Source organism: Drosophila obscura, unplaced genomic scaffold (genome assembly GCF_018151105.1).
Source record: "Drosophila obscura isolate BZ-5 IFL unplaced genomic scaffold, ASM1815110v1 contig_37, whole genome shotgun sequence".
Taxonomy (NCBI): domain Eukaryota; kingdom Metazoa; phylum Arthropoda; class Insecta; order Diptera; family Drosophilidae; genus Drosophila; species Drosophila obscura.
The window spans coordinates 1,808,727-1,821,574 of NW_024542825.1; the positions used below are offsets into that span (position 1 = coordinate 1,808,727).

Below are 12,848 nucleotides of genomic sequence, written 5' to 3' on the forward strand. Positions count from 1 at the left end.
TCACCGATAAGTAGCCTATATCGATAGATTTATATGTCAATATTTAACATCCCTAGACGTGCCTGACGCCATTTTCACAAAAAAAAAAAAATTGTGAAAAGAGAGCAGACGCGTCTAAAATTTTGGAATTAAGTGATATCCTATTAATCTAAATAATAATGAGTAATGGCGGTAGTGCTGGGGCGCTGGGCGGCACACGTCCGCCACCACGCATCGATGGCATGGTTTCGCTGAAGGCAAGTACAAAACAATTAAATTGCCGCACTCAAAATGGCGGCCGGCTGCGTCAGACAACGTTGCCGGGGGTTATCTAACCTCTTTTTTGCATATGAAAATAATGCGTATTTAATATGTACAGGTCGACAATCTTACATATCGCACTACTCCCGAGGACTTGCGTCGCGTCTTTGAGCGTTGTGGAGAAGTGGGTGATATTTACATACCGCGGGACCGCTACACACGTGAGAGCCGTGGCTTTGCTTTCGTCCGGTAAGTTTCCGATATGGAGAGAAAGCACCTTTCACTACTGAATATTAAATTTACGGCGTGTCGGGAAATTTCTCGCATTTCTTGCTAACAAAATATATGAACATGTCCCATTTGTGTTTGTATTCCTAGCAATTTAAGATGCTAGATAAAATGTGTTCTCTTGCAACTGTTGCCTACCAAAACCCTGCTAGCCAACATACCGAGAATTTTACAAGAATTCCCCCGATATAATCTCTGCATTATTTGCCATCTTCGAAGATGTTTCAGCTACCTGTCTGGACATTTTCAGCAGCAACGATGCCAGAAAAAACTTTGTTCCTTTGACTGTTGCCTATCAAAACCCTGATAGCCGACATATTGAGAATTTAACAAGAACTCGCTTAGTACTCATCCGATATCATCCTCTGCATTATTCGCTATCCTCGAAGATGTTTCAGCTACCAGTCTGGACATTTTCAGCAGCAACGATGCCAGAAAAACTGTGTTCTCTTGCAACTGTTGCCTACCAAAACCCTGCTAGCCAACATACTGAGAATTTTACAAAAACTCCGCTCAGGCCTCATCCGATATCATCTCTGCATTATTCGCTTTCCTCGAAGATGTTTCAGCTATTATTCTGGACATTTTCTATAGCAAAAGATGCCAGAAAAACTGTGTTCTCTTGCAACTGTTGCCTACCAAAACCCTGCTAGCCAACATACTGCGAATACCACAATCCAAATGAATCCATGTCTGAATGAATTGATATATATGACCATAGCTAACAACTACATTTTCACCCGCCATATTACATAGCTTCTACGACAAACGTGATGCTGAAGACGCACTGGAGGCCATGGATGGTCGCATGTTAGATGGCAGGGAGCTCCGAGTCCAGATGGCTCGTTATGGCCGTCCCTCGTCGCCCACTCGCAGCAACGGTCGTCGTGGTGGTGGATCTGGTGGTGGTGGTGGTGGTGGCGGAGGAGGTGCAGGCGGTGGAGGTGGAGGCGGTCGTCGTCGCTCGCGTTCCCGTTCACCTAGGCGCCGCCCTTCGCGTAGTCCACGTCGTCGCTCCTACTCGCCACGCTCGCGCTCTCAGTCGGCTGGCAGCCATTCGCCGGAGCGCCGCACCAAGTTCTCGCGCAGTCCAGTGCGCGGTGAGAGTCGCAACGGTATCGGGGCATCCGCCTTGGCTGTGGGAGCCTCCCGTAGTCGCAGTCGCTCTTAATATTCACGTTCCAATTGGTGCGAGGTGAGTGTAGAATAATAGGTCTAGTGAATGATATTGATCTTTAATCCGTACTCTTATTTCATGCCTTGCAGTCTTGCAGTTTTGCACTCGCCTGACAAGACAGATCCCGATCATGGATCTTGCTCCACATCCTGTCATGCTGTACCAGAACAGCAGGTATACAAAACAAATTGAACAGTCTTACACATTACACAACTATTTATAGAAAACTATTTTAAGTTTTGGCAAGGAAAACAAACAAGTAGAGAACACAACGCACTATTATGTTCAGGATGCGATCCCCACCCCCAAAGGTGGGTTGATCGCCCAAACGTTTGTTCTTTTAGCGCCCATCCCATCCCGCAAGAGGCGTTCTAGGGATTTTGATATGATAAATGGTAGCATTTAGTTATTTTTGGCAATTGGCCAATTGTGTAGTGCTTCATTAACAAGACAAAATAAAACTCTAAATAACTCGGCTACGAATCTCCCCGGAAGTAAAATACAAATACAAAGTTGATAAGGAAGTTCAAGAGACAAGAGAATGAATGAATATTAAAGGAGAAACAGTTTTCGCTCTCTTTCTCTCTCTCTTGCTGTTTGTTTCGTTCCGTTCCGTTTGTGTTGCTCGTTTCGTTCGTTCTTTGTTTAAATTTAACGACAAAACTTATTAACCAGCTTCTCCCACTCATTCTACACATTTATTATATATGCAGGCAAATTGGTGTGTGGCAGTGTTGCGGTTGAGAATAATGTTATGGTTATTGCGAGGGAGGAGGAGAGCAGATCAGAGATCAGTGAGATCGGAGATCGGATCCGATCAGCAGAGGCATCAGAGCATCTTCTTCTTCCCCCGTCCAGCGCTAGCAGAGAGACAACACGACACGACACGAGAGCGGACATCGCGTAGCTGTTGCTGTTGCTGTTACTGCTGCCGTTGCCGCGTTGGCGTTTCCTGTCAGCCGCTGTCGCCGCCACCTCCACCGCTGCTACTGCTACTGCTGCTGCTGGTGCTGCTGTTGCTGTTGCTGCTGCCGTGCTGCACTCGATCAGAGTGGGAGAAAAAAGAAAAGGGATAGACTATATAGACTGTTTCCTTGGGCTGTTTGCTGTTGGCCGTTTCCCGGTTCCGGTTTCCTGTTACTTCACTTCTCTCGTCCCGTCGTTTGTTGCTGTTTGCCGGTTGCTGGTTGCCGGTTGCTGATTGGCGTTGTTGGTGTTTTCCTGTCTTGCCGCTTGGCGTTTGGTGGTCGTCCATTTTAAGTTTAGGCGAATAAACAGATTTCCAGCAGAAGCTACGATGGAGTCGCCGTTGGACTCTGCAAATGGGAATGAATCTCTTGCAGGCCAACCTGCTGTGGCCTGGATTAGTGCCCCCTATCATCTGTTCAGTGTGGTAAGTGCCAATAAAACGAAGACTAACATTTAAAATCATGTTGCAGCTAAAACAAATATTCAATAAAGTCCAATTAATCTACAACTATTTTTTTTTTCTTGTGGATTGGATAGAGGCTTCATCGAAACTAATTTTCAGGCAGTAGGCGAGTTTGACCACATTTGACACTTACGTCAAGCATTTATTTGACTGCATTTCCACATTTAAGCCATTCAAAATTCGTAGTTCAATAGTGCAAGTCCTCTTTAATTTGGCATTAATCTAGGGACAGATTCGTGACTAAATTCCCGTTTAGAATCCTCGCAGTAAGGACGAACCTACAAAGCCAATAAAGCCCACAAAGAATGTAAGAGTCAAACATTTTGAATGGGACTAAAATTTATTTATGCGTTTTTCCAAAGAATTCGAGCTTTGCTCGTGCAGAATTTCTTGTTGCTTTGATTTGTTCCGTCTGCACATGGGAGCGAGCGGTGGTATTGCCGCAAATCAAGGAGCGTTTCTCGATAGCTGCTGAAGTGGAGGCTGCTGCGGTGGCATCTGGAAAATTTTAACTTGGATATTTGCGAAACAACGCCCGGAGTTGGGCCTAACTCCTGGCGAGTTTCACGCGGCTTGCACACAGCTGCACTGACGCTGATGAGGCTTCTACGTGGCGTCGATGGTCGGGGACGAGTGCTGCTCAGATTCAACGCAACTCTGCCATAGCCGATTTACAAGCAAAGGAATTTGCTGTTGCTGCTGCTGCTGTTGCGGTTCGGCACACCAGTCCAGTTCCGCATCTGCATCTCCGCTGCATGGCTACCTGGCTGCAGACCAAGTGGACCAGCATTGGGATGAATGGCCATGTATATATCTATATATCTGCTTACCTCCGCAACGACGCAACAAACGCAAGGAAGAACAGCACTGCGTGACTTGTAAATTTTTGTGTAATAAATTTTAGCTGTCAAATTACCTGGAGATGGAAGCAATCCTGCCAAGGCTACTTGATTTGACAGGTACTCAGAGTCGCATAGCGATGAATGTATCGCCAAGCATTCCGATAAAGATATATATACGTAGCTGCCCGCGAAAGAGGGGTTGCAGGACTATTTTTTGATTGTTTTCTGGACAGGAATACTGATCATAACTATGAAAACACACAGAGCTCTCTGTCCAGATTCGTGGTGAGATCAGGACTTATTTGTTTGCCCCACCTCGTTTCGCCAACCGTTTCCAACGGCCTCAAACCGGGCAGGCGTGTGCTTTTTATTGACTTAACATTGGCAGGGCAACCGAGAATCAGTCGACAAACTGTGCTCTGCCCAACATCTGTTCAGTATTAAACTACAGTATTTATCAGTTCAAAATTCAGTTGAGAAAACAAGAGAAGAATAGTTCTAGCATCATGATTAAGTACACACAGGTGCAGCTGCGCAATGACTCGTATGAGCCGGATCTGCGCTCGGAAGGCACCTACATTTGCCAGTTCCCGAAGCCCCCACCGCCGCCGCCCTTGGGGGACACGGGCACCTGGCATGGCCATCTGGAGCCGCACGAGCGTCTGTTCTACCACCAGACCATGAACTCGGTGCGCTACAGCAAGCGTTATCGAGCCAACCCGAACGTGCCCAAGGATTCGCTGGACTTTCAGCTGCAGTCGCGCTACGATCATGGCCGTGAGTGTTTCCCGGAGAAGGTGGACGCGGTGCTGCAGCGCGAGACGTGCATGGCGATCTGCAGTTGGTCGGCGCCTGGCGGGGCCAAGGAGATCGGGGCCAAGCATCAGTCATTTAGGGTGCTGCGCAATACGCGCGTCATTCGCCGCAAGCAAGACGACGTTTTGGGGCATCCGCTACGCGTTGGTAAGTGTCTGGTCTGTCCTCCATCGCACCATAAACTTCACTGATTCGCGACTTTCCCCACAGGTGGCTGCGTTGAGAAGATTCATCCGCATAGCGTCAAGCTCATCTGCAGCGGCGTCCACAATCAACTGGTCAACAATGGCTTCTCACGCCAGACCTCCGATGGCAACTTCTTCCGTTATTAGCTTCGCTCCTCCACCACTCAGCGAGAGAGAGAGAGGGGACCACAATTTTGTTGTATAACTTTATTGAAAATTAAATTTTGACAAGGAAGCAGCCCCATAAAGCAACGTCACGCCGTCGCTGCCTCCAGCTTGGGCTGCTTGGGCAGGTGTGCCTCTGCCTCCTCTAGCTCTTCAACTGCTTCCACCTGTGGCTCCGCCTGTGGCCCAGCCGCCTCCTGTGACGTTTTATGGCGCTGCTTCTTGTTCTGGTTACGATAGCTTTTTGGCAGTTTATTTTCCCCAATCCTGGAAAAAGCGAAGAGAGATATAAGCAGTCTGGCAAACTGTGGGTAGGGCAATATGCTTACATGATGGTGGCCCTTGTGCCCGGTCCCCAGTGTGGCGCGGGGTTTGTCTGGAAGCGCGAGAGTGCCGAGCGGCGACTCTTTGGATTGGCCGCCGCATGGAGCTCATCGAACTCGTAGTCCCTGGAGCAGGACTTCGATAGTATGGCCTGCAAGGGGGTGCCCGGAATCATCCTCTCCGGCCTCACTGGATGGCGCTTGCTCCAGCAGCGCAGAATGTCCCACAGCACGGATGGCGGGGCATCTGTTTTCAGCGAGTTCTTCGATGCGTGCGAGTAGGACACACGATAGCCGGCATGCAGGAGGGCAGACCTGAACCTCAGCATGGGCACAATCTCCAGTTTGAGCACGGAGCACAGCTTGTCGGGTGTGTAGTACAGTGGGACATCGGGAAGTTCCTCCTGGACCACGGACAGGACTCCGACGATGCGTCGTTGGGTGCCCAGTGCACTTAGGTGCGTCTCCTGCACAGCCTCGAGCAAGTCCCGCACAAAGTCCGGATTGTGAAGCGGTGCGGACCAGATGGGGCCACCCAGGTGGTGCCTGTGCCCACAGTGCTCGCACTGGGAGTTCACGGCCGGACCCGTTGGGATGCCATACTTGAGCTGCTGGGGATTGCCGGCCGTGGGATTTGGTTTGGTGATGCCCAGCGGCTGGAGCGTGTAGGTGTCGCAGCCTGTGCACTGATACAGCCAGGACTGTTTGCTCATGGACAGCTTGCACTGGGCCTGGCCCACATGCACCCGCACAAAGATGCGCACGTAGAAGTCCGCCGAGACGCTCAGCAGCGGCTCAATGTACTTGCCGTGCCTGTTCGCATGGCTCTCGATGCAGTGCAGCAGAATGCGCAGGGCCATCTCGTGGCAGCACTTCATCCGCAGTGGCACCGAGCCGTACTTCACGTAGCACGCCTCAGGGGCGTTGCCCGCCAGCACGGCCATGTCGGTGGCAGTCACCAGGAGCAGACCACCATCGACCAGGCACTGCATGGCGCCGTCGAGAAAGCGATTCGGACAGCCGTAGGGATCCAGATCAACGGCATCGAAGCGCTTCTCCGGAGCGGTGGACAGATACATGAGTGTCCTGCCATGACAATGACAAATACAATTATTACAGACAGAGTCGTCGGTACTCTGGGGCACTCACATGGCATCCGCATGGCTGGCCTCAATCAGTGGCTCCACTTTGTTGTGCTGCACATTGGCGTTAATGGACTGAACGGCCTGGCGGGACAGATCGTTGGCCACAATCTGACGGACGCCGGCTATCTCCTGGGCATATCGTATGCTGCGCAGTCCCGTCGCAGCCAATGCCTCCAGTATCCGCAATCCATCCGCGTACTGTGTGCCTGCCACGTAGTTCGCGGGCGTGGCAATCGGTGGTGTAGTCTCCTGCACCTCGTTCACCTGCTTGCGCTGCTTTTTGAGCGCCTTCTCGCATCGCTCCTTGGCCAGACGCTGTTGGTAGACATTCAAGACGGCGATGCTTAGGTCTCGATTAAATTCCTGCACTGGATTGTAGAAAACATTGCCTCCAGACACGATCTCGGCATGGCGCTCGCGTATAACGTTCTCATTGGGGTTCTGCGGAATGGCATCCTGCAATGGGACATGTTCTTAAAGGCTCTCATTTCGAGGTTTTGCCACAACAACCTGATGCTTTTCTTCGTCAATTTCCATTTGTTCCGGTAAAAACATACACGTGTGGCAGTGCTGGAAAACGCTAATAGCTTCTGTTGGTATGTTTTCGTTGCCACATCAATATACTGTTTGGTTAGTGGTGGAAGATATATCGGTTCGCAATATAGTATATTTCATAACTTTTTAGTATATTACGGTATATTTGACGGTATACTGTATCGAAAAGTCACGATATGTTGTATCGATCCATTGCACATCTCTGATTTGTCAATTATTTGCAATTTTTCGTACAACAACGCGCCAATGGCGCTGCATTCCCATAGTTTCCAATAAATATCAGTACAACGCAAAAGTTAAGAGAACATTTAAATTTCCCATAGTGTCCAATAAATACCAGTATAACACAAAAGTTAAGAGGTGGTTGGGCCATAGAAATGAGCGACATGAATAGCGCCACTGACGCCGAGGGCGATGAGGTTAATACACTGGAACAATCGACCATAACAATGGTTGACGTGCTCGAACAGGAAAAGGAAATGGAGGACGAGTACGCCGCGGTGCTGGGCGCCTCCGATGAGAAGGCCTGCACCTATGCCAAAGGTCCCATTCAGCGGCAGGCCTTGTACTCCTGCCTCACCTGCTGCCCCGAGGCTCGCACGGATCTGGCCAAGTGCGCGGGCGTCTGCCTGGCCTGCTCCTATCGCTGCCACGAGAACCACGAGCTGGTGGAGCTCTACACCAAGCGGAACTTCCGCTGCGACTGTCCCACATTGCGCCTGGGCGCCGTCAAGCGCTGCTGCCTCAATCCCCAGCTGGACGGACCCCAGCCGCCAAACGACGCCAATCTGTACAACCAGAACTTCCAGGGCTTGTACTGCCAGTGCAAGCGTCCCTATCCGGATCCCGAGCGCACCACCGAGGAGGTGATGCTGCAGTGCGTCGTCTGCGAGGACTGGTACCATTTGCCACACATGAAGGCTCCGGGGGCGTCCGAGAAGATGCTCGATGCGTGCAGCGAAATGATTTGCGACACTTGCATGGACAAGCACCAGTTCCTGCGCGACTACACTGGCCTGGCACTGCAGCCCGTTCAGCCGGAGAAGGAGTCCAAGGCAGGGCCAGACGAAGGCCAGGTCGACGCCGCAGCTGAAGCTGAAGCAAAGCCTGCGCAGACTGAGGAGCCCGCTAGCAAACGCCCCAAGCTCTCTGCTGAGGATTGTCGTCGCCCCAATCCCATTAAGAAACACCAGGGTAAGTGCATCCCCCAAAAACAATAAACTATTAATCAGAAAAAACGCTCTCAACAATCAATACATGAAAAGCAAGTCGGAATTCTTCTTGCCATCGCCCAGGTACAAGAATCCGTGCTTGTGAGAGTTGATCTTGTGGAAGAAGGTCATGCCCAGCCAGAGGCAGGACTTGATCACGACCAGACGCTCGTTGCGCTGCAAGTTCAGGGCAAAGGCCTGGCCAAGCGGAATCACGCAGTCAATGGTGTCCAGAAAGTCAATCGGATAGTTGTAGTCGCTGCGCTTCGACAGGTTCACCTTGAGGTCGTTGCGGGGCAGACGATAGAGCTGATAGAACGACTGGTTGTCCACCTGCAAGTTCTCCAGGCCGCGGAACATTTGATTGGGTATAACGCGGCCATCGGTCATCTTGTATAGGGCACCGCGCGGACAGATGGCGCACTCCTCGGTTATGATGAACACAATGGCGGCCAGGCGCTCCTCCTCCTTCAATTTGACCACCTCCGGGCGACCGATGCCCACCACATGATTGTCCACAATCTCAAATGTGGGATCCTATCGGACAGTCGGACAATTAAGCCACCCCACCATTCGATTCCCCTGCTGCGGTTCACACTCACCAACTTCACGTAGGTCATCAGACTGGGATCGCCAATGAAGGGCTCGCGGGCCAGCGTGGTGGCCTGAAAGATCTTCGGACTCTGGACGAACGGCAGCAGCTGCCACTGGAACTGGTCCAGGCTGTAGAAGTATTTGCGGTCCTTGAGACAGTCGTTGGTGTAGCCAAAGGCAATGTAGTAATCGCTCTTGGTGGCCGTGATGCGACCCCACAGGTACATGCCCGAGAACCGATTGTCGTTCTGCAGGGCAATCAGCGAGTTCTCGATGAGTATGCGCTGCTCCGGCGACAGCTTCAGGCCGCAGTACATCAGGCAGTCCATGCCCTCAGTAAAGTACTCCACATTCATTTTTTTCTGGAGTTGTGAAAATTTCAATAAAATATGTTTAGATTACGGATAGGTAGAGTCAAGAGTTGTGATACGTTGGCATAGAAATATACAGAGAGACAAGCTCAGGGCTTGCTTGATCGCATAGATTTGTAATATCCCACTTCCCACCCATTTCAGGTGCCGCCTTCTGGACCAACGACTGGCGCAAATCGCTTTGCCAATGCGCCGAGTGCCTGGCCCTCTTCAAGGAGTTTGCCGTGGAGTTCCTGCTGGATGCCGATGACTCGGCCAAGACGTACGAGGAGCGCGGCATGAAGCGTGCCGAGGAGAACTCCAGCTACGAGCAGGGCATGCGTGCCCTATCCTCCATTGACCGCACGCAGCAGATCGATGCGATTACCCAATACAATCACATGACGCACAAGCTGAAGGATTACCTAAAGGGTTTCGCCTTGCAAGACAAGGTCGTCACGCCGGAGGACATTAATGTGTTCTTCAATCGAATGCGCGATGAGAGCAAGCCCAGTGTGGGCCAGCCGCATTTCTGTCGTTAAATTGGAGGCCCCACACACACACAGATATATATCCTAAGTTCATATATACCTAGTATCACACACACACACACACACACACACACACATTCCTTCCCCCATTCAGAGCAGATATATACAAAAAAAATACACACATGAACCGTGTAACATCATAAATTATAGTTTATTATATATATTATTTTGTCATTAACAATTACACGAAACGAAACACGATATCGGGCAATGAGATTCGCATATCCCCCCTCTCTCACTCTCTCACTCTCTTCCTCTATTTAAGATCTATGTACAATCTGCTCGAAACAGAGTCATGTAATAGAGGTCTATATCGGTTGCATAGTTGCTGCTGCTGCAACCGTCTACATACATAGCTCTACGGATGGTTAAGAATATACATAACAAATACACACTAATAATTATTGTAATGATTGTTCATTTGCGTGGCTCCAGCGACACCACCGCCTCCTGTTAGGCCCAAACTGCTTAGCGTCTCCTCCATGCCTTGCAGCAGATCATTGCTATCCATTGGCCCCAGATCCATCATCGTGCTGGACAATATCAGATCGCTAAAGGATTGATTCTGTGCCTCCGGTTGAGGCTGCTGTTGCTGCTGCTGCTGCTGCTGTTGCTGCGGGGGGTACTGCTGATGATGCTGAGGCTGCTGCTGTAGATGCTGCTGCTGCTGCTGCTCTGGCTGTGTCCGTTGCAGGTAGTGTGGCGCAGGCTGAGACTCTTGGACCAGGAATCGCTGCTTGATGATGCTCTGATGATCCATTTGCTGTGGCGGTGTGATGGACGGCGGGTTCATTGCACCCAGCTTGAGACTCAAAAAGTTATTGTTCATCATGTTGCTATTGCTGTTGTGGTTGATGGGTGTCATGGAGCCACCACTGAAGCCTGTCGGACTGCAGCCATTCCGCGCATAGCTCGCCGGCTCCTGCAGCGTCGCACCCATCGCATCCAAATTCTGATAGAGATTATTATTGGGGCCGATTCGCATGGGCGGTATGCCGTCCGTTGTGCTGCAGGTGGATCGGGGCGAGGGAAAGTTGTAGTCCACCGAGGCGCACTGACTGCTGCGACTGTCCACGTCCATGTAGGCGTTCTCCACCTTAATCTCGTGCATAAAGTGCGGGCTGCCAGTCGCGTACATCAGGCCCTGGCCCATGCCGGGTGACATCTGTGGCGCCGGGGCGGTTGTCATCGTTATCTGCGGCGGCTGGACCACTGTAGGGGACAAATTTGAGAATGTTTTTTAGCACAATGTGGGCCAGAGCTTGGTATTAGGTTACAAATGAAAACGAAAGGTTAATGAACGCCACACGGCACACAGGCTATAAGGCTAAGGCTTTAAGGCTACAAGCATTTACATAATTGAGGCAAAACTTAAGGGCAGAACTAAAGCAATTTGGCGAAACTTAAAAAGGACACAAAGGCAAACCACAACATCAATTTGCTTGGGCGGCAGGCAGCGGGCAACTTACTGTCTGTCTGTCATCAGTTGGGTGTTCCACTTCGCAGAGAGCGAGAGAGAGAGCGAGAGCTAGGGGAAAGCTAGATGGGGAAAACAGCGGGAAAAGAAAGACCAACCAAGAGAAGGGGCTTCGAATGTTATTAATGCCCTTAACGGACGAAACTTTATCGAATGGAGCATTTGCTTATGATAAATGGACCAGAAATGGCTCATATGGGAAGACGCTTAGGTCAAACACAACAGATTTTGGTGACCAGTGAAAGAAGTTAACATGGAAAAAGATATAAAGAAAAATCCAAAGATAAAAGAAATATTTTTTAGTTTGTAGAGAAAGAAGTTAACATGGAAACAGATATAAATAAAAATCAATAGATAAAAGAAATATTTTTATAGCATAAGGAAATATTGAAATCCGATTAGAAAACAGAAACATTAAAATGTTTCATCGATTTTGAATAGATACAAGAAATCTTTAAATTTTTCTCTAACCTTTTGAAGCTAAAATCTGTCTTCAATCTATTCGAAGCTCCAACAACCATTACACACCTTTTTTTTCTCTTGTAGTAAGCATAAAAATATGAATTAATTTATTAAGTAATATCTGTATTTGTACCAAACATTTTTATTCATCAAAATTGAAATACAACATACGAATGTGTGGGACAAATATCATCAACCTGGGTCGGCCCTCCATACAAAACAAACACCAACGACAATCCTACAAAATTTCCAACGACAATTCCCAGCCTATTGGTCCACAAGGTATCAGCTATACGAGAGTATTTTTGCTTATATTATATAGTAGGTATATCGTATATGATCTATAAGCTCTAAACATTGTAAACGTTTAATGAGTGTGTGTGTGTGTGTGTGTGTGTGTGTGTGTGTGTGGTGGGGTGTTTTATAGGAACTACATAGATGTATAGAGGGTGAATCCCAAACCAGCACCAAATGCAAAGAGAAATGCAAAGGAGAACACTTACAGGACGTTTTGGGCTGCTTGGCACTCTGATGGAAGTCAGAGAAATCGCTGCTCATGAGATTCCTTTTAAGGTTCTCAACGGCCTTGCGCGCCTCCAGACGACTGTGCTGGGTTAGGGTTTCTACAAATAAATACGGATAGCATTGAACATTGGTTGCAGGCAATTCTCTAAACTATTTGGGGGGGATTGGCGGGATAAGCGTTAATTAATACTGAAAAAGAAAACGACTAGAAAATATAGTTGTAGTTTTTGTTGTTGTTGGGGTTTTCGGGCAACTGATTTGGCTTATGTTCAAGTGGGGTTGATGGCACCCAAAGGGGCATTCAAAAGATTTCACAAAAATGTTGTCTGTTGTCAGGTAACCCTCTGGTACCTGGGCTAACATTTCCGTATGGTATATAAATATTGTTATTTAAATTGGAGGGATACAAATGTGTGTCTTTGGTGACTCTAGATTCACTCTGAGCCCCTTCAGAATATACCTGTCAAAAGATCTGTTCTGTTTCTCAGCTGGAATCAATAAATACCCAAA

General features: G+C 49.0%; 6 protein-coding genes across 7 annotated transcripts; 3 read left to right on the top strand and 3 right to left on the bottom strand.

Moving 5' to 3' along the window:
• Positions 1 to 75: 75 nt before the first annotated feature.
• LOC111073478 (serine/arginine-rich splicing factor 2) lies at positions 76 to 3,444 on the top strand. Of its 2 annotated transcripts, XR_005968163.1 has the most exons (5): positions 76 to 236; positions 359 to 489; positions 1,285 to 1,723; positions 1,795 to 1,879; positions 2,419 to 3,444. XR_005968163.1 is itself a non-coding variant. In XM_041594860.1 (4 exons), the coding sequence occupies exons 1-3, from the start codon at positions 159 to 161 to the stop codon at positions 1,697 to 1,699; spliced, it is 624 nt and encodes a 207-aa protein (XP_041450794.1). In that variant the 5' UTR covers positions 76 to 158; the 3' UTR covers positions 1,700 to 1,723; positions 1,795 to 2,188. The 2 variants fall into 2 exon arrangements, 1 of the variants encoding a protein (XP_041450794.1); XM_041594860.1 differs by lacking the exon at positions 2,419 to 3,444 and having other exon boundaries at positions 1,795 to 2,188.
• Positions 3,445 to 4,372: 928 nt separating this feature from the next.
• Positions 4,373 to 5,384, top strand: LOC111073523. The gene is made up of 2 exons (XM_022365862.2): positions 4,373 to 4,942; positions 5,006 to 5,384. The coding sequence occupies exons 1-2, from the start codon at positions 4,486 to 4,488 to the stop codon at positions 5,125 to 5,127; spliced, it is 579 nt and encodes a 192-aa protein (XP_022221554.1). The 5' UTR covers positions 4,373 to 4,485; the 3' UTR covers positions 5,128 to 5,384.
• Positions 5,179 to 7,231, bottom strand: LOC111073513 (probable tRNA (guanine(26)-N(2))-dimethyltransferase). The gene is made up of 4 exons (XM_022365848.2): positions 7,124 to 7,231; positions 6,618 to 7,069; positions 5,475 to 6,554; positions 5,179 to 5,412 (listed from the first exon to the last, which is right to left on the bottom strand). Exons 1-4 carry the CDS (start codon positions 7,166 to 7,168, stop codon positions 5,235 to 5,237), a joined length of 1,755 nt encoding a protein of 584 aa, XP_022221540.2. The 5' UTR covers positions 7,169 to 7,231; the 3' UTR covers positions 5,179 to 5,234.
• Positions 7,232 to 7,368: 137 nt separating this feature from the next.
• On the top strand, positions 7,369 to 10,052 carry LOC111073521 (putative E3 ubiquitin-protein ligase UBR7). The gene is made up of 2 exons (XM_022365859.2): positions 7,369 to 8,362; positions 9,489 to 10,052. The coding sequence occupies exons 1-2, from the start codon at positions 7,546 to 7,548 to the stop codon at positions 9,863 to 9,865; spliced, it is 1,194 nt and encodes a 397-aa protein (XP_022221551.2). The 5' UTR covers positions 7,369 to 7,545; the 3' UTR covers positions 9,866 to 10,052.
• LOC111073522 (radial spoke head protein 9 homolog) lies at positions 8,368 to 9,415 on the bottom strand. Its single transcript, XM_022365860.2, has 2 exons — positions 8,982 to 9,415; positions 8,368 to 8,916 (listed from the first exon to the last, which is right to left on the bottom strand). The coding sequence occupies exons 1-2, from the start codon at positions 9,327 to 9,329 to the stop codon at positions 8,419 to 8,421; spliced, it is 846 nt and encodes a 281-aa protein (XP_022221552.2). The 5' UTR covers positions 9,330 to 9,415; the 3' UTR covers positions 8,368 to 8,418.
• On the bottom strand, positions 10,007 to 12,701 carry LOC121404727 (dorsal-related immunity factor Dif-like). Its single transcript, XM_041594876.1, has 3 exons — positions 12,680 to 12,701; positions 12,317 to 12,436; positions 10,007 to 11,086 (listed from the first exon to the last, which is right to left on the bottom strand). The coding sequence occupies exons 1-3, from the start codon at positions 12,699 to 12,701 to the stop codon at positions 10,269 to 10,271; spliced, it is 960 nt and encodes a 319-aa protein (XP_041450810.1). The 3' UTR covers positions 10,007 to 10,268.
• Positions 12,702 to 12,848: the final 147 nt, after the last annotated feature.

Excerpts from the sequence above, each read along its gene's own strand:
- LOC111073522 (XM_022365860.2), bottom strand. The coding sequence starts at position 9,329 with ATGAATGTGGAGTACTTTACTGAGGGCATGGACTGCCTGATGTACTGC. Across the intron at positions 8,917-8,981 it reads TGATGACCTACGTGAAGTTG|GATCCCACATTTGAGATTGT; the intron begins GTGAGTGTGAAC and ends ACTGTCCGATAG.
- LOC121404727 (XM_041594876.1), bottom strand. The coding sequence starts at position 12,701 with ATGTTAGCCCAGGTACCAGAGG. Across the intron at positions 12,437-12,679 it reads GTTAGCCCAGGTACCAGAGG|AAACCCTAACCCAGCACAGT; the intron begins GTTACCTGACAA and ends ATTTATTTGTAG. Across the intron at positions 11,087-12,316 it reads CAAGCAGCCCAAAACGTCCT|TGGTCCAGCCGCCGCAGATA; the intron begins GTAAGTGTTCTC and ends TGTCCCCTACAG.
- LOC111073513 (XM_022365848.2), bottom strand. The coding sequence starts at position 7,168 with ATGTTTTTACCGGAACAAATGGAAATTGACGAAGAAAAGCATCAG. Across the intron at positions 7,070-7,123 it reads TTGACGAAGAAAAGCATCAG|GATGCCATTCCGCAGAACCC; the intron begins GTTGTTGTGGCA and ends GTCCCATTGCAG. Across the intron at positions 6,555-6,617 it reads GCCAGCCATGCGGATGCCAT|GACACTCATGTATCTGTCCA; the intron begins GTGAGTGCCCCA and ends TTGTCATGGCAG.
- LOC111073523 (XM_022365862.2), top strand. The coding sequence starts at position 4,486 with ATGATTAAGTACACACAGGTGCAGCTGCGCAATGACTCGTATGAGCCG. Across the intron at positions 4,943-5,005 it reads GGGGCATCCGCTACGCGTTG|GTGGCTGCGTTGAGAAGATT; the intron begins GTAAGTGTCTGG and ends CTTTCCCCACAG.
- LOC111073478 (XM_041594860.1), top strand. The coding sequence starts at position 159 with ATGAGTAATGGCGGTAGTGCTGGGGCGCTGGGCGGCACACGTCCGCCA. Across the intron at positions 237-358 it reads ATGGCATGGTTTCGCTGAAG|GTCGACAATCTTACATATCG; the intron begins GCAAGTACAAAA and ends TAATATGTACAG. Across the intron at positions 490-1,284 it reads CGTGGCTTTGCTTTCGTCCG|CTTCTACGACAAACGTGATG; the intron begins GTAAGTTTCCGA and ends CATATTACATAG.
- LOC111073521 (XM_022365859.2), top strand. The coding sequence starts at position 7,546 with ATGAGCGACATGAATAGCGCCACTGACGCCGAGGGCGATGAGGTTAAT. Across the intron at positions 8,363-9,488 it reads TCCCATTAAGAAACACCAGG|GTGCCGCCTTCTGGACCAAC; the intron begins GTAAGTGCATCC and ends CACCCATTTCAG.